A 20,335-nucleotide genomic window follows, 5' to 3' on the forward strand; every position below is an offset into this window, starting at 1 on the left:
AGATTTTCCAATGATTATGGATTGTATATATCCTGTTTCTCCAACATGATAATTTTGTCATTATTTTCTTCAAACTTGTAATTGCATACAGATTGTTAAAATGTATAAATTGTTTTTAGATGTCAAGTGTCTTTACAGTAAATAGAAATTTGTTACTGTGGTTTGTTACTCTTGCACTTTTAGGAATATTTGTTATTTGTTTTTTTTTTTTTTTTTTTTTTTTTAGGAGCATTAGCAACTAAGGCCATATTGCTCCGGGAATATGCGGTGGTCATCCCACTGACCTTTCCGCATCCTCCTTATTTGGTGGTGACGGGCTCGAACCCCGGTCTAATCAAGAAGCGTGTGCTACGCACTGCTGCTCCTTCCCACCTGGCTACGGAGGCGCCTTAGGAATATTTAGGGCATATCAATTGAAATGCATCCAGATCTAGCTTTTAATTTTAGTGTTTGTCATGTGGACTTTTATTTATTTTTTGTCATATTTAAGCTTAAATTTTTGAATTGATGTTAAAATTTAACTAAGTATTGCTGTTTAGATTTTGCGATTTCTAAATTTTAATTTTGCATAATAGGCTTCTTTTTTTCTCAATGGGAAATTTATTCCTCATCCTCAGTTTAGCCTAAACACATCATGGTGTACTTTGGAAATGAAGATAAAATGATTTTATTTGAGGTTGGGTGGGGGGATAGTGGTTGCATGTCATATTTGATCTAAAGTAACGTGTTTATGCATATTACTCTAGAGCAAATAATATATACAACTTTACAGCATTTGAGGGCAGTTATATTGTGTAATGCAGTTATGACACATCTCAAGCTTACCACCATTGTGTTTGTTTTTTCAAGAAAATTACATTTGTTTCAGATCTACGTCAGTGATATTTTTAGACTAAACTGAGGAGGAGGAATAACTTTCTCATTGGGAAATGAGCAATTAGATTAGATTAATTAATCTGAAGGGTCATGCTTAGTTCAATTTTGAACATCAAGTTCAAAAATTTTCCCAAATAAGACAAAATTTCCAGACAACAAATAGTCTAAAACTAACGGCAGGAGACCCTGATGTCTTTTAATTGAAACACCCTGTATGTACAAAGACTGTTAACAATAATGGTAAAAAACCATAATTTTTCATCATTACTTATTATCATAATTTGTGGAATAAAATTTCTGAGAAATGTTAATATATTTTGTTTTTCATTAGGAGAAAGCACAGTACCATTGAATTTTGACTGCTTCAGGAGACCTCGAAGACAAGATTGGTCAGGAGAATTGATAGAGAGTGGTCACTTTTATTTTGCTACAGCATCATTGATACATGAAGGTTTATTGCAAGGTGGCAGGTTTGTATGAGAATTATTTTTCTAAGAAACAAGATAAGTGAAAATGATCATAGTAATGTGTTCTGCATAAACACTTTCTGAATTCCTGGGGGTAATTGTGCAGACAGATATGAAGTTTTTTGAGCAGTGCAGATGGTCTGCAAGAGTAGTCATGGTGTCTTGTCAATGATATACAGGAATTTTTCTAGTAGGGATAAGGAGGCGATTATCCCCTTGTATAAGGCAATGGTCAGGCCACACCTTGAGTACTGTATACAGGTCTGGAGGACTCATTTTAAGAAGGATGTAGAGCTGCTGGAACAAGTACAGAGAAGGGCAACAAGATTATTGAATGGAACAAAGGGTTGCTCTTATGAAGAAAGACTAAAGTTTTGCAAGTTACGGTGTCTGGAGACTAGGCACTGATGTGATCTGACTGAGGTGTATAAAGCCTTGAATGGTTTGAGCATGCTCAATGCTGATGGGATTTTTCCTCTTGCTCAAAATAATTGCCTGAGAGGGCATAAATTCAAATTGAGAAAAGACAGTTGTAGGATAGATGTACGGAAGTTTGCCTTTAGCCAGCAGGTGGTTGGTTGCTGGAACAAACTTCTGTCATTGTAGAAGTTGATAGCGTAAATAGATTCAAGGCAGAACTAGACAAACATTTGGAGCGAGTGGATGGGTGAAATGAGGTGTTTTCTTTTGGCTGATTCTATATAAGCTTGCTTTCTTGCATCATGTGCCTTTACTAATGATAATGCAATTTTGTTTTTGTCAGTAAATCTCTCTCGGAATCTGTACTGGGGTTCTGCCTTTCATGTATTTAACTTTTATTTTGTTTTATTTATCTTTTTATTATTTTAGTCTTGTGTACAGCAGTTATTTTAACTTTTATTTTGTTTTATTTATCTTTTTATTATTTTAGTCTTGTGTACGGCAATGACGTGTGTGCGTGTGTGCGCAAGTACGTAAATAATGGTAAAAGGAGGTAGGTATATAGAATGTTAGACCTAGAGGTTATAATAAAGGAAAGTAAGAAAAAGAAGAAAAGAAAGATAATTAAAAGTAAAAGGATGCAAATTAATAGTAATGATACTAATTGATACTAATGCAAAAGTTGATGACATTGTAGAGCAGATACCTTTTAAGGGCACAAAATGTTGGTTGGATTGGGTTTTACTGGCACATTAGCAACTAAGGCTATAATGGCTGTATGGCCAAAACCAGAACAGACTGGAATGGAAGCTCCCTGGATGGAAGCTCCTTAGAATGGAAGAAAACCAAGAACATACAAAATATTACAGAATGGGAGATTCAGGAGGAAGATGTGCAACAGGTGATCAGGAAGTCCCACATCTGGTGAACCCCAGGGATAGATAATATCCACAACTACTGGTACAAGAAGTTCAGCTGCACGCAAAGGCACATAGTAGAGCAGTTCACCTAGATGATAAGGCATCCTGACATAGTCTCAGAATCTCAGACTCAAAGAATCACCTACTTGAAGGCTAAGGACCAAGATACAAGAAACCCAGTGAACTACAGGCTGTTAACTTATCTCCCAACAATGTTAAAGCTCCTGACGAGTTGCATAACCAAGGAGGTATCACACCACTTATAGAGAACCAGAATATCATGCCTGAGCAATAGAAGGGATATAAATAGATAAGCAAAGGTTGCAAGGAGCAATTGGCCATTGAAGTGGCAGTTTAAAGGAAACCTACAAAAAGCACTGCAACTGTAAATGGCCTATGCTGACTGCTGTAACCTTCAACTCTGTACCTCATAGCTGGCTGAAAGGGACATCGACAATCTGCAAAGTCATCCTGACACTAATACACTTGATGGAGGACCACCATCAAGGTCAAAAACATCATGACAACACTGATCCACATCAGAAGAGGAATCTTCCAGGGAGATGCCTTGAGTCCATTGTGGTTCTGTCTAGTACTCATCCACTGTCCACCCTGCTTAACAACAGCAGCAAGTATGGATATACCCTTAAAGAAGGGAGGAAGAACCTGTACACCCTCTCTCAGCTACGTACACATATGATATCAAATTCTGTGTGGTAGCCAAGAATCAACTCCAATAGCTATTCTGGATCACCAAATTGTATCCTGATATCTGGATCACTGATATCAGGATAACAATTTGGCCTAGAGAAATACAAAAACCATGGATTGCATCGGCTAAATACAGTCTGCTGAAACTACTGTGGCCATTGAGAACCGACTGTGGCCATTATTCTGTAAAATGGACACTCGTACTCACATGCCCCAACAAAACTGACCAACCAACTTGTATAAATTGTAAAAGTCTCAAGTTGGACTTGCAGCACTTGCTTAGGGATAATAAATATCCTGTATACTTGAAGATCAAGAGTTTATACTAATCCAGACTGGGTTATGTGGTCATGCAGTAGAATCTTCAACAGCACACAGGTCAACTTTATGCAAATAAATGCAAAAGGGTTAGAGCGGTAGTAGATCAGGTCAGACTGAAGGCGGAAGAGGAAAACATAGATGTACTCATCCTTCAGGAGACGTACATAGCCTTCAAGGCAGTCAGAGGATATCCTCTTACCTATAAGACTATCCAATCGGAAACAGAAACTCCATGGACAGCTATAGTGGTCAGAAATCCTGATATAATGGCCACATGAATAACACATCTTTGCACAGCGTAGGCTGCATTTGCCCACTTACTCACTGCCATGGGAGCATTCTATGTTGTGGCCCTTTATTGCTGCCCCCGGGAGGACATCACCTTCGCAGTTAGATACCTCTATTCCATCCTGGATGCGCTACCTGGAGCGAGGAATATCATTGGCGCTGATGTTAACTGTAGGTCGCCTGTCTGGTAGTCACACAGCTGAACGACAGGGAATCAGAAATGGACAAAGACTACATGACTTCTTGCCCAACGACTCCATGAGAGTCTTGAACCAGCCCAACAACTTCCCGACATTTTGTAATACAGTGAATTCCGGTTATTTGGGCCACCGGTTAATCGGGGCAGCCGTTTATTTGGGACAAATCTTAAAAAACAGAACCCAATCGAGAAAATATCCAGGGTATACTTCGCTTAATTGGGACAACATGCTGTTTAATTGGGGCAGGAGACCGCAGCACAGGAAATTTCCCTATGATTGTTTCTGACTGTACCATGTGGTTCAGTTGGATTTCTGGAAGTTACAACCATAAAACAATAAAAACATTAACAGTCACCTGTGTATTAGGTTTTTCTGTTAGTGCAATCTATCATAAACGGATAGTAAACTCGATCTTATTGAATTTGCGAGAATACCGACAGCTGGAATTCTGTGGGTTATTATGGTGAAATGTGTTTACACTTCCACGTAATCTTCAATCATATAAAAAAATTAATTTTCAGATCTTCTCTTCATTCCTTTTTAAAGCTTTGTAACTCATTACTCCGTTCTGACTTGCGCATATCGTGTTACTTGCAATTTGTGTGTGCCGTGTCCTTTGTTATTGATTTTTTATTTTTTTTTGCTGTTTTAAATTTTAACCCCAACCCACAAATGCCAGTGAACAGAAATGTCAACTAGTTAGTATGTACATATTCCAGTACGTATTAATTATTTCGATTTTCACGTATCATTTAATTTTTTAATTGGTAAGGTAATAAAGGATAAATTTGTGCTTAACATATCTTTACTTTTATAGCCTGTGGATAATATTCCTCCTATTTTCGCTAATTAGAATCGCTGTGTAATAGAATTAAAATTCAATTCACAAACGTGATCACAATGACCGGTGCTTATTACACATCGTATAGTGAACGGTACTTTACTATGGTGATTTGACTGTATGTTGAACCAATTGTAAAGCGGGGTCCATTGTATTTTTAACTATTTACGCGAAACTTCAGATAATTGGGGCAGCCGCTTAATCGGGCTAAAATGCACTAGTCCCACTGTGTCCCAAATAACCGGAATCGACTGTACTATGTCAGAGGCAACAATCAATGTCACTATGGCCACCAGAAATGCAGCAAACAACATCGTTTGGTGTAGGACGCTTGGACCACTTCTGATCACCGAGCAATTACCTTCCAACTAACCCGCACACTCAATAGACCCCCATCTATCTAGCACAGATACTCAATTCGGAAAGCAAATTGGGAGCTATTCTCTGCAACCCTAATTGCTGACTGCTAGGGCAGTAATCGCAAGAACTATAATGAAGCTATAATGAAGAGAAAACCAGTGCCGGGTGTGGTGCCCTGGTGGAGTAGAGAACGAAACAGTCTAAGGAGAGAGATGCAGGCCAGCCGGAAGGCATTCCAAAGGGCTAGATGGACCTGGCTGGCGGCAGAGGTGGAAGCACAAATATGACAATCTAAGCAAGACTGCTGGGAGTGATTTGTTACCACCCATAGGGAACAACGACCCTTGGGAACTTGTGTACAAAGTCACTACAAATAGCTCCCCGAGGGGTGAGGTCACTCAACACGACTCCCGAGTGCAGAAATGACAACTACATGGGAAGGCCCAATCTAAAATATCTTGAACACTGTCTTTTGCCCCACAATACACGCACCACAACAACCTTGGAACACAGGCAACTGTGCCTGCAAAACGAAGACTATCAAACCCCTAAATTAGAACCAGACTTTACTACAGAAGAACTAAATGCTGCTGGCTCACACACAAAATCTAACAAGTGCCCTGGACCAGACCTGCTTGAACCAGAAATAGTCAAAAACATAGTCGAGATAGCTCCTGACCTGCTTCTTCTCCTCTTATACAACAAATGTCTCCAAACAGGAATCTTTCCGATTGATTGTAAAAAGGCAGATGTCAAACTAATTCTAAAAATCCAGCCAAATTGCTAGAATTTCCTGACTCATACAGGCCAATAGCTCTTCTCACAGTGACCAGCAAACTGCTTGAATGCCTTCTCTCCTGCAGACTCTTGAAACGCTATGACAGGGCCGGGGCTCTCATCCCCAAACTACTTTAGTTTCAGGCTGGGGTCTTCGGCGGTGGACACACATCAGCACTTACTGGACCAAGTGGCTACATGACCCAAAAAATATTTTCTAGTGATCTCGGTGGACTTTGCTGGGCGTTTGACTCCCTCTGGTGGCTGAGCATCCTGGTGAGGTTCAGAGCCACCAGCATTGTGGGAAACCTTTACCGACTCATCTACAGCTACCTGTTAAATAGAAAAATCACGGTCAAAGCACCCTTCCAAATGCTGACTAGGAATAACTACAGAGGCTGCCTGGAGGGCTTGGTCCTTGGACCTTTACTGTGGAATGTTGTACTGGACAGCTTCCTCACCTTGGATCTCGGAGTGGTTAACTCTCAGGACTACACCTCTCACCGTCGCAGCAAACTCAAGAGCAGAGTTAGAAAACATGGCAGACAATCTTTACACAAATTAAAACAATGGGCCAGACAAAATCAACTGTACATCTCTCCAGCAAAGACCAATTCAGCCCTACTCAAGGGTGCCCTACAAATCCGACGGCCACCACAAATCAAGATAAATAATAAAACAATCGACTTCTCAACTCAGATCAAGTACCTAGCAGTAATCCTGGAAACGAAACTGACCTACCAAGGCCATCTAAAGTACATACGCAAAAAAAGATAAGAGCCTACTCTGCACTGGTTGCCAGAATTACCCGAAGGGAAGTCTCAGCTGGCGCACTCTCCAACTGTACTACAAAGCGGTATACATTCCAATTATTACGTACGCTGCTGGAGTGTGGTACCACAAGGCCACTCATGCTACCAATAAGCAAATCATAGATTCAACTCAGAAATCATCCTATTGTCCATTACCCCTGCCTCTACTAATGCTAATAGTCCCCTTTTTATTATTTCCATGCCCAGTGGGAGAGCTCCGCTAGACTTGCAGGGCGTGTGTATTGACTGTACTAAAGGCCAGTCAATACTGTACAGTCAATACACACGCCCTGCAAGTCCTAGCGGGAGCTCTCCCACTGGGCATGGAAATAATATAAAGGGGACTCCTAGCATTAGCATTAGTAGAGGCATATGATACAAGAAAGCAAGCTTATGCAGCATCAGCCAAAAAAAAAAAAAAAAAACCCACTTCCACTTCATCCCTCCGTTTGTTCGAAATACCTGTCCAGCTGAGCCTTAAATTTATTTAGGCTATCAACTTTCACAACAAGAAATGGATGTCTGTTCCACCAACCAACTGCCCGCTGGCTAAAGGCAAATTTCTGCACATCTATCCTACATCTGTCTTTCCTCAATTTGAATTTATGCCCTCTCAGGTGATTATTCTGAGCAAGAGGAAGAATCCCATCGGCATTGAGCATGCTCAAACCATTCAAGGCTTTATACACCTCTATCAGATCATCTCGCCGGTGCCTAGTTGCCAGACACTGTAATTTTAAAAACTTAAGCCTTTCTTCATAAGGCAACCCTTTGTTCCATTCACTAATCTTGTTGCCCTTCTCTGTACTCGTTTCAGCAGCTCTACATCCTTCTTGATATGAGGCCTCCAGACCTGTATACAGTACTCAAGGTGTGGCCTGACCATTGCCTTATACAAGGGAATAATCACCTTCTTATCCCTGCTAGAAAAATTTCCTGTATATCTTTGACAAGAACCCATGAGCTACTCTTGCAGCCAGTCTGCACGGCTCATAGAACTTCATATCTGCCTGCACAATTACCTCCAGGTCCTTTTCATTCTCCACAACTGTCAGTGTAGTACCACAGAGTTGATATGTTGCTCAGGGGTTGCTGTTTCCCATATGTAGTACTTTACATTTGTCAATTTTAAACTTCATTTGCCACCTCTCAGCCCATCTCCTCAACCTTTCCAGATCCTGTTGCAGCAGCATAGCATCAGTAGTGTCCTTAACAACCCTGCCAACCTTTGTATCGTCTGCAAACTTGGATATTAAGCTTGATATACCGTCATCAGTATCATTTTTAATACAGAAAACAATAACGGACCCAACACTGAACCCTGAGGGACCCCACTAACAACATTAGTCCACGATGAGCAGTGTCCATTGATTACCACTCTCTGTCTTCTCCCCCTCAACCATCACTTTATCCATAGCAGCAATTTGCCTCCAGTGCCACACTGCTCCAATTTGTGCAGCAGTCTTCCATGTGCAACAGTATCAAAAGTCTTTCTAAGATCCAAATATATAATATCAAAGTTATTCCCTGCATCCAGTTCTTTTGTGACTGCATCATAGTATCCAATCAAATTGGTCAGGCAAGACTTTCCCTTAAAACCATGCTGTGTCCGAGGTATGACAGAAGTCTTGTCTAGATGATCCTGCAGTGTTTCTTTAACCAGTACCTCCATTAATTTTCCTGGAACAGAAGTTAAACTCACAGGTCTATAATTACTTATGTCAGCCCTTGATCCTCCTTTGTGAATTGGGGTCACATTTGCACATCTCCAGTCTATGAGTGTCACCCCCCCCCCCCCCCGAGTCCAAAGAAGCTCTCATGATTATGGCTAAGGGTTTGCTTACTTCCTTTGCTGCCTCCTTTAATATAACTGGATAGATCCCATCCACCCCAGGTGCCTTTTTTATGTGTATCCTCAACAATTTCTCCTCCACTTTCCTCTCAGTTATTACAAAATCATCTATCTAGCTCACTGCCAGAGTTTACTTCACTTCTGGCATTCCTCTTCCCGAATAACGCCTCATGTGTGAATGTAGATGCAAAATACTCATTCAGTTTGTTAGCCACCTGAGCAGGATCCTCAACTGTTGAACCATCAATATCCAGTGGACCAATCTGATTCACCCCTTTCCTTCTAGAGTTTACATAGGTAATGAACTCTTTGTTGTTTTTCTTTGCATCCTTTGCCAAAAATTTCTTGTAATCTGCCTTCGCCTGCCTAACCTTCTTTGTAACTTGGTTACTGATCAGCTTATATCTATCATAGGCTTCTGTGTCACATGTTAATTTATATGTATTCGATGCATTTTTCTTCTCTGCCATATGTCTCATTAGTTCATCTGACATCCATTTAGGGCTAAACCTTGAAGAATATTTCTTGGTATGTATGTAAAGCCTAGTAGCTTCCAAGATAAGTTCTTTGAATGCTTTCCATTTTGAATTGGCTGTTGGTAACATCATCAGTTGGTCCCACTGTATAGAAATTCAATACTGTCTCAGACCATCGTAGTCGCCTTTACGAAAGCAAAAACTCTTCCCTTTACCCCTGATGGTAGTTACCTCTTTGAGTAAATCCCACTTCAGCACACTGTGATCACTGCCACCTAGTGGTTCCTTTATCTGCAGATTCTTAATGCATGAAGAATCACTACTGATAATCAGATCAAGAGTATTACTCCCTGTAGTTGGCTCCCGAACATGCTGATGTTGAAAACAATCATCCAATAAATCCACAAAAGTCTTGCTAGTGTGTGAGTGACCAACCCACAAATTCCAGTCAATATCTGGGAAATTAAAATCCCCCATTATAAGGCTCTCTGATTTACTAGCCCACTCTATTTCCCTGTGCAGTTTCTATACTCATCACAGTCATTAGGCGTATAGCACACTCCTACTCTCAATTTTGATCTCCCAATGCTTATGTCACACCAAACTGACTCGACACTACACTGTCCAGCGATGTCGACTGGCTTCACTTCCTTGGATTTTATGTGTTTCTTAACTAATAGCATAACCCCTCCTCCCTTCCTCTCCTGTCTATCCTTTCTGTACACATTGTACTCGCCAAATTCCAGTTCTGCATTCCTTATATCTGTGTGACACCATGTCTCTGATATCCCAACAATATCTGCGTTTGATGTTTTGAGCAATACTTCAAATTCATAAAATTTATTTACCAAACTCCTAGCATTGGTGTACACGCAAGTATACATGCACCTGTTCCTATTCTTAGCTACCCTAACACAACCCATGTGTTTACTTGTACCGCAGTGACTCCCAGCAGTCTTTGAAAAATCTTGCATCTTGTTTTCCAGGCTGCTGCTCATTCCAATAGAAGCAGTGAAAAAATCACTTTCACCTCTGCCAGTGGCTACTGTTAATCTATTAGTCCTTGTATCCCCCCCCAAGCTAGCAGTTTTTCGACCCACCTAACACTATCGTGATAGCATCAGCAAATATTCTTGCACCCTTTCTATTTAAGTGTATCCCATACCTGTAGAAGCAGTCTCTCCTGTATCCTATACCACTTATCCAAAGGCACCGCCAAAACTTGTTTGGAATACACAACGGACCCAACTACAAACCAGACAGCAGAAAAGAAAAGGTTCAATGAGTAATTACTACAGGTGTGGCAGCACAGATGGCAGAATTCTCTTACTGGAGATATCACAGGAAGGTTCATTCTGGACGTGAGTAGAGTTTATCCCAGGACACCTAGTTGGTTCTCACCTGGCCTACAAACAACATACCTCCTAATGGGCAATGGGGTCATCAATGCAATGCTGTCTCTTTTTGCAATCCAAGAGGACCCCCACTTGCACCTGCAGAGGACTTGAGAGCTCACAGCACCTCATGTACGACTGCCAGCTCTATGATGACCTACACAGCATCCTAATCAACTCAGATTTTATATATATTTTTTTTTCTGTATATAGTCCGGCACGACAACCAAGTCAGTAGAATTTACAATAAATCATCAATACAAATATTTATCATTTTTAGTAGTCACGGGCTTGAACCCCGGTCCACTCAAGGTACGCGTGTTATGCACTCTCGCTCCTGACCACTGGGCTATGTCATGCCTAAATTACTAACTTGCCTAGTGGAATGGGGCAACACCTGCTGTACACCACAGGGAGGACTACTTGGCCTCCATGGAATTTGCGCAAAACTGGTCACGAGCAGTAGAGTCTACCATGCAGTCGCCAACAATGGATAATACCCCCTACAAGTACTCCTAAATCGACACACATACCAAACCGATAGGACTAGGACAATCTAGCACAAATATGACAGGCTATTTAGAGATTTGTATGCCTGATAAGGCATACAAATCTCTAAATGAACCCATGACAATGAAGAATGACTGGAACCTCCTGGACGATGCCACGAGTCATTACCTGCAACTGCACATCCCATTAGACATACATCACGCTGGAAGCATACTATATATATATATATATATATACATACACACACACACACACCGATAAGCCAAAATATTATGACCACCTATCTAATATGATGTTGATCCTCCATGTGCAGCCAAAACGGCTTGTACCTGGTGAGAAATGGACACTACAAGATTTCTAAATGTGTCTTGTATCTGGTACCAACACGTAACCAACAGATTCCTTAACTCATGTGAGGTCTGTGGTTGAGACGCCGCAGATCGGAGTTGCTGTTTCAACACAAACCACAGATGTTCGATGGGATTGATGTCTGAGAAATTTGGAGGCCAGGGCAATACCTGGAAGTCTTTGTCATGCTCTGCGAACCAGTCTCGAACAATCTGGGTGGTGTGGCATGGTGCAGTATCCTGCATTATCGGTCTTCCACTCTGGCACTGCCAGAGGGGAATACCGTTGCCATGAAGGGGTGTACTTGGTCAGCAATGATGTTTAGGTAGGTAGTAGACGTCAGAGTGCCCAGCACATGGATGACTGGACCTAGTGTATCCCAGTAGAACATCACCAAAGCATGACACTGCCGCCACCAGCTTGTTTTTGTCCCACGGTGAATCCAGGCGCCATCACTTCCCCATGTAAATGATGTACATGTACTTGGCCATCCGCATGGTGTAGCAGGAAATGTGATTCATCGGACCAGACGATCTTCTTCCAGTCACTCAAGGTCCAGTTTCGATGCTTGCGTGCCCATTGTAGGTGCTGTTGCCAGTGAACCGTGGTTAGCATGGGCACTTGGAGCGGCCTGCGGCTATGCAGCCCCTTTTCAGGAGAGTTCAATGTACTGTGTGTTTTGACACATTACTCCCATCACCAGTATTCCAATTACCGGTGAGTTGCACCACAATCGCCCTTCTGTTGCTACGTTCCATCCGGGAGAGCCTTCGCTCACATTGAGCCTTGATGAGCTGTGGTTGTCCAACACCTCGCCGGTGGTTTGTGGGTTTCCCCTCCTCGGGCCACTTTTGGTAGGTACTAACCACGGCTGACTGTGAGCACCCCACCAGCTGTGCGAGAACGAGAGTAACACTGATTGATTGAGCTCAGTATCAGGTGTTTTTTATACCATGTCCCAACCCGTGCACGTGCGTAGTTCACCTGCAGTTGTTTCGATTTACACAACAACTCGCTGGTCATAATGTTTTGGCTCATCGATATATAATACTGCTTTTCTTCTTTTTTTTTTTTTTTTATATCCTAGCCACTGAAATCTCAGGAAACTAAGTGGCAGGGCCTGCCAGAATAAATCAAGTCTATTAGGTGTTCCTAGTCTGCTTCCATGGGGCAAAAGTGGGGCAGCGTTGGGCCTCAGCAGGAGTCTAGTGGCTAAATGACCAGATGAACAATGGTACACGATACAACACTTATACAATACCCACACACTTCTAAATCTTCGGCATTCCCAGTGAACTGGCACACCCACAATGTAAGCAATGTGGAGATGGGGGGTAACCCCTGGTGCTCCTAGACATCAACACACTACCATCTTCATCATCACCTTTGACTTGGACAGTTGCTAATCTTACTTGTACGCGAACATTATCACTGTTTTCCTGACTTCTGTCTCCTCTGGCCTCAGGCTGGTCCTGAGGTAGGATCATCTGCTAACGTAGGTTATCCCGTGTGGAATCTATCTCTTCCCTCTATCCCCTTTTAATTCATGTCTTTTCCTTTTCTGTCTATCAAGTGTTTACTTTTTATTCTTCCTCTTTCTTTACTCTATTGTATTTCTCATTGCTGGCATTGGCCTTGCACTGGTACAGGATTTTTATTTTTATTTATTTTTTTTTTACTATTCTGATTTTTTTTTTTTTTTTTTTTTTTTTTTAGTTTGCTATCAATCCCTTATTTCTATTATTTTTATTTTATTTTTCTTAAATTTGTTTTATTTAATTTATTTATTTTTTTATGATTTTTTTTTTAGTTTGCTGTCAATTCCTTATTTCTATTTTGTTTTATTTTTCTTAATTTTATTTTATTTATTTATTTTTCTTTTAAAATGTTTTAATTCCTTTTATTTTTATAATTTTTATTACTTTACTGTTTTATTTGCTTATGTTTTAAATGATTTGGACATTCAGTACGTGACACTCGAGGTTTACTGTGGTTCGTGCTTTTGTGACCTGCCTCTTCATGCTGTAGACAGGTATCAGGATGCACCTCCCTTGTGTTTGTTGCTTCATGAACTGGCCAGAAACAACTAAACAACGTAACAAACACATACATGGCACAAACATAGCATTACACACATTTTTGGCCTTACTGCAGAGTTTCTATCATCACAGTGTACCCTGGCAGAGTTGAACTAGCATTTGGGAGAAACCATATATAAGATATTATAGATGTCTATGTACTTCACGAAGGGCCCTGGAGTCACAGATGACACCTGTCAACGATGCCACTTGGCCCCAGAAACAATCCAGCACATCACTGCAGGATGCAGAGTGATCACTCAGATGGAGTACACTTATAGGCACAACCAAGTTGTCAAGATAACACATCATAATCTAGTTCAAAAAGTACCAATTGATCAAAGAAAGTGCACCGTAGTGCAGGTATACCCTCCAGGCTATATTAGAGACCCCTACTCACAAACTACTGGGACTGCACCATAATAATGGGCAAGACAATTTCACACAACAGACCAGACATAATTCATCAACCAGAAGGAAATAGCTACTTACCTGATCATTTGATAGTTATTTACCTGATTGCAATGTTCAATACCAACAACCTTTAGAAAACCTATGAGGAAAAGACCAGGAAGTACACAGACCTAAGATAGGAAGTCAAAAAAACATTACATATATGAACACGTAATGACCATTCTGATCATCATGTCAACCACCGGCACAGTGCCAAAGAGCCCTCCATAAGAACCTAGAAGGGCAGTAGGCCTCCCACAGAACAATTACAGGAACTCCAGAAAGATGCAATCCTGAAATACCTGTAGGATAGTCAGAGAGTTCCTCACTCAGCAGTAATAATTACGAGGGGATATCAAAAAGTTCGTACCCTTACCTAGAAATAATAGCCCTAGAAAGGTGAAACTTCACAGAAACTTTAATCCTTTTTTATGTACTTTCTATGTATAGTAACTCATTTCTCCCACCTGTGGATCAGTTGTTTAATGCCTTGATCATAGAAGTCCGCACGTTTTGCCTGAAACCACGATTCCACTTCATTAATGACTTTCTGAGACGAATCAAAGTGGCATCACTCAATGGTTTCTTCATTTCTTGAAACAAGAAGTCCGATGGTGCTAGGTTAGAAGAATAGGGCGGGTGCTGCAGTAGTTTGAAGCTGCACTAGGCAACAAAGTTGGTGGTGGCAATGGCAGACAGAAGATGTACACCTTTTGTTAACATTCCATGCCTTTTCACCTTCAAAGCATCGCGTACCTTTTTCAAAAGATTTATGTAGTATTCTCCAGTAAGTGTGGAACCACGAGGTAGGTCTGTCAGGATAACCCCTTTTCTGTCCCAAAACACAGACAGCATCGCCTTCTTCATAGATGGGGGGTGGTCTTTACCTTTTTGGGAGGTGGGGAGGAGGAGGTATGCTTCCACTGCTTTGACATGTCTTTAGTCTCTGGATCATACTGGTACACCCAGCATTCGTCATTTGTCACAGACCCTTAACCAATTCCCACTGCATTTGCGATGAAATTAATCATTACATGTCTGTCACTCAGCACCAGCTGCTCAACCTTTGTAACCGTCTCACTATCTGTGGATGTTGATGGCCTTCCTTCTCTTGGCTTGTCAAAGACACTTGTACAATTACACTGGAACTCCCATTTCCACTTTTTTACAGTGTCATAGGATGGACATTTCCGCCCGTACAGAGCTTTTATTTCTTCATCAATTTCCTGAGCTTTCTTGCCCTGTATATGCAGGAACTGTGTCACTGCACAGTACTTCACTTTGTCAACGATAGTGTCTTTCCTCAGATTCCGGGCTCCACCTCTGGTGTATGATCATCTGCAACAATAAAATTTCACATGTTAGTTATTGAATATGTAGACTACTTATATTAAAAACAGCATCTTCCTACTGATGTTTTATCTAGGTCAGGGTATGAACTTTTTAATATCCCCCTCGTATAATACTAATCAGACACAACTAATCACCCTGTACAGTTTGTACCAGTTTCTGTCATGGGGTAGAAAAAATTCCATAAGGAGAAAAACCATAATAATAATAAGAAGAAGAAAAAGAAGACGATTAGGAGCCTGTGTGATTACTTCCAGGAAACCACAGTAGTGCCAATCTACCAAGCCATAAGAAAGATAGACAAACGGCACACAACACTCAACCTCAACAAGGAGACCATACTGACAGAAGAAACAAAGACAGAAAGATGGGCAAAGAAGACACTCCATAGCAGACATTACAATGACTTTCATCAAGACTACATATATAAGATGGCTTCCAACGTTTGGCTCACAAATGGAAGGCTCTTCCCCAACACTAAAGATTCATGCTTGCCATCCAAGACCAGGTAATCAACACTAGAAAGTAGAGGAAATATATTGCTATGGACCGTGGAAAAACAAATGACAAATGTTGATGATGCCACTTGGCCCCAGGAACAATTCAGCACACCACTGCAGGATGATCACCAAGCTGGATTACACTCACAGACACGATCAGGTGGCTAGGATAATAGAAGAAGACATCAGATCAGAAGCTAGCTCAAAAATACAGGCTGATCAAAGAAAGTTTACTGTATTACAAGTACGAGCCTCAGATCATACTAGAGACCTCTACTCACAGACTATACTGGGACTGTGCCATAATGATGGACAATATGATCCCACACAACAGACTAGACAGAAACCCTCATCAAGAAGGAGGAAATGGCTTCCTACCTGATCGATGTAGCAGTGCCCAACACCAGCAACTTCCAGAAAACATATGAAGAAAAGATCAGGAAGTACTCAGACCTAAGACAGATGTCAAAGATATATTCTGTGGCTTATGGAACAAGTCAGTGGTGTGCAAACTATGGGATGCAACCCCCAGAGGAGTCACCAAATAAATTAAAGGGGTCGCGGAAATTTTCAAATAAAGTTAGTTTTTGTGTACACAAAAGCTAGAAAACCTGTTGTGTAGAGACTTTACTACTCGAAGTCGGAGATATGAATGAACCCTACTGCCACTTTGTTTTTTAGGGTGGTTTCACGTGTGAATCAGGTGGCTTTCTTACTTATTGTCCTTGTAGGTAATACGCTTTAATTTGCTCACTAGCTATGGACACACACAGAAAGTAGCTGCCTAGTGTGACTTCTCATATGCATTAATACTTCTCAGTACTACTCAATTGCTGAATCATAATCCCTTTAGCTCTTAATTCATGCTTCCCACAGCAAAAATTTCTGAAATTGCCTAAAAGCCGGAGGTGTGAATATGTGGTGGCACTAAATAGCAAGTCTGTTGCATGCAGGCTTTATTCTGCTTTGTAATTTGGTACTTTAACGTCAACTTGGATGTGTTTTTCATTCTTGTGCTACTTTTTATATTATAATTGTTTTTAATAAGAAAAAAAAATTTTTTATATTTTACCATGGACAATTTGGTAATCAGAACAAAATGGCCGAGGAGTGACGAAAATAATGTTGCTACAGGTACATCAGAAGCTGAAAGGATAAGAAATGTATCATGTGATAATTTGGACACTACGTTATTTTTGTAGTTCAACCACCAATTTCTGGTAGCGAGCCATCATATTCCAAATGAAAAGGAATGAAAAAGAATAGAAAATATCAAGAATTTATGAAGTACGGCTTTATTTGCAGTGTTGTTGATGATGAGCAACATCCTTTGTGCGTAATATGTTATGAAAAACTGTCCAATGAAAGCATGAAACCTATTAAATGGAAAAAGACACATACGAAACATCCAGAGATAATGAAAAATACTGAATCCTTTTCAAAAGACAAGCCAACGCCATATAAGGTCTGAAATTTTTCATGAAGAAACATACAAGAGTTTCTTGTAAAGCTTTAAGAGCATTGTTGGAAGTTTCATATTTAATAGGAAAAAATTTGAAATCACAAAAACTATTGCTGAATCCCTTGTTCTCCTTGCTGCTATAAAAATTATTTCAATTGCGAATGGAGAAAAGTACAGCAACGATTTAAATACCATTCCTCTACCCAGAAACACAGTCTCGTATTACAGTATTGATTGAGAGAAAGTCCAATTTTTGCAATACAATTAAATGAATTCACAGATATTTAAAACCTTGCTCAACTAATTGTATATGTGAGATATTTTGGAGAATTTTCTATTTTGCAAGGCTTTGGAAGGAAGAACGATGGGCGAGAAGATTTTTGATGTTATAAATATTTTCTTTCAAACAAATAATCTAGCGTGGAACAATTGCTTTGCGATTTGTACAGATGGTGCAACTGCATAACAGGATAAAATAAAGGTTTAAAAGGCAAATTAAAGAAAATTGCCCCAGATATAGTTTTGAATCATTGCATTATACAATACATAGGGAAGCATTAGTAGCAAAGGAAATGCAAACTGATTTTCACTAAGTTTTGAAAGATGCGCTAAGTGTGATCAACTTTATTAAAAAGTAGAAGCTTAAATAACAGACGTTTCATAATGCTTTGTAATGAAATGGGATGAAACGCTTCTTTTATATATGAAAGTGGTTGTCCAGTGGTAAAGTGTTGTGACGTATTTTTGATTTCAAACATGAAGCTTTATTGGTTTTATCAGATAAAAATCAGAACCTTGCTCAATTGTTTACAAATCAAAAATGGCTTGGACAACTTAGTTCCCTTCTAATATATTTGAAAAACTTAATGATTTAAATTTAAGTCTTCAAGGTCAGGGAACAAATATATTAATACTCAGTGATAAAATAGAAAGTTTTAAAGGGAAGCTTAATCTTTGGAAAACTGAATTTGAACGTAATAATAATAATGTTCCCATGCTTTTCTGATTTTGTTATAATATTGACATTTTACAATTTAGAGATATCATTGCCACCCACCTAACAATGCTAATTAAGAATTTTTCCAAATGATTTAATGTATCCCCAGAAAAAAAGTTGTATTGAATTTGTGATCCCTTTGCTTTTGATATTTCTTCACGTCCTGAAATTACCATTGAGCGATAAAAGGAAGATCTTATCAACCTGTCGTCTGACGAAGCATTACGTGCTCGTTTCAAGACTACTGAAAAATTTTGGCTTTCTCTTCGAGATGAGTATCCAGAATTATCGAAAATGGTGATACAAGCATTGCTACCTTTCAGGTCTACATATTTACGTGAGGTTGGTTTAACAGCTATAAAAACAAAAAGGCTTTCCAAACTTGACCTAAAAGACAACATGAGATTTAGTAATTCAAACATTGTGCCAAATATGGACCAAATATCGGTTATCCAGGCTCGTCCTCATTAATTGTTTTGAATTATAATTGTTTATTTTTTATTGTTTTGTAATCTTAATTGAAGAATAAACATTATCTTAATGTGTAACTTAAAAAGGTAATGTTTTTTTTATTCCTTTCTCAGTACTTGAATATAATTTTCTACTACATAATTCGTAAAATGCCATTTTCCTACCTTGGGGTATACATTGAGGGGTCGTGTCAATTTTAAATTTAATAAAGGGGATTGCAAGCGAAATAAGTTTGCGCACCACTGGAACAAGTAATGACCATCCCGATAATCATGCTAGAGAGCTTTCCATTAGACCCTAGTAACAATAGCCCTCCCAGAGAACACTTACATGGAACTCCAGAAAGCTACAATCCTAAATACCTGTAACATAGTAAGACAGTTCTTCGACCAACAGTAATAATAATAGTAATTAGACACAACCAACTACCTCATGCATTTGGTACCAGTACCTGTCACAGGGCAGAAAAAATCCCATATAAAGGAGAAAAGTTTTTTTTTTTGTTTTATAATAATAATAATCATAAGGGCATGATTAGCCCAGTGATTATGATGGTGGACTGCCAATATTATGTACCCAGGTTCAAATCCCACCACGAAGGGGAAGAAAAATAATCGTGAAAGTCGCTTCATCGGACCTACCTTCCCTGAGGTCGAAGTGATGGCTGAGGCAGAGAGTGGCGCTATCTGGTGTTGCTCCCATAACTACCATCTATCACTGGATGCAAAAAGCCAAAGTTAAAGCGGGTCCACCTCCATAGCTGGATGAAGATGAAAAGTAGAAATATTGAACATACTGCATAGTGTGTGTGTGCAGAGGGGTCGGAAACAGTCTCCTGCGGATTGTGGAGTGAATGGTGCTGTCTCCCACAACTGAAGGGCAAAACCACCCAGCCCCACCATTTTGAAGGCAATGTGAAGCAGAGCATTGAAATGAATACATTCATCATGCAAGCATGATGAACGTATTCATTTCAAGACGAAACTACAGACCAAGCGGTTGGAACAGTTCCTGACTGTTCAGTTGTCTGAACACATTGAATTGCAGATCAGAGATGGACCAAGAAGAGCAGCTCCTGTAATCTTGGAAAATATCAAGTAGGATTAAGCAACCATCTACAAACAACAACGAATATGGGCACAACAGAACCGGAGCTGGAGGAGGAACAGCAAGTACAACAACTGGAAGAGGAAGAACTACAAGAACTATAATCTGGAGCAGCCAAAGTGGAAACAGACAAGATTGTGACATCCAGAATAGAAGAGTGGAAGAAAGCCCTTGCAGAATTTGAGGAAATGGACCCCACAAAGACTGAACAGAATCGTGTGGCAAGTCACAGATCACCTCAATAGGTGAATAATACTAGATTATCCCAACAACAGTGAAGTAATACTAGACACCAAATTTTGCTACATGGATTCTATATGGTTTGGTGTAGTTTTATGATTAAC

General features: G+C 40.1%; 1 protein-coding gene across 3 annotated transcripts in view; it reads left to right on the top strand.

Annotated features, from left to right (window-relative positions):
• Csas (CMP-sialic acid synthase) overlaps positions 1-20,335 on the top strand; it is a 176,595-nt gene that overhangs the window by 100,563 nt on the left and 55,697 nt on the right. For all 3 annotated transcript variants that reach the window (XR_016547800.1, XM_090387151.1, XM_090387150.1), the window contains exon 4: positions 1,208-1,346. Coding sequence is in view for 2 of the 3 variants with exons in the window: in XM_090387151.1 (XP_090243277.1) it covers positions 1,208-1,346 (139 nt within the window). In the remaining variant the exon portion in view is untranslated. The remainder of the gene's footprint in view (positions 1-1,207; positions 1,347-20,335) is intronic.

Source organism: Mastigoproctus giganteus, chromosome 13 (assembly GCF_048544385.1).
Source record: "Mastigoproctus giganteus isolate SK-2022 chromosome 13, ASM4854438v1, whole genome shotgun sequence".
Lineage (NCBI taxonomy): Eukaryota > Metazoa > Arthropoda > Arachnida > Uropygi > Thelyphonidae > Mastigoproctus > Mastigoproctus giganteus.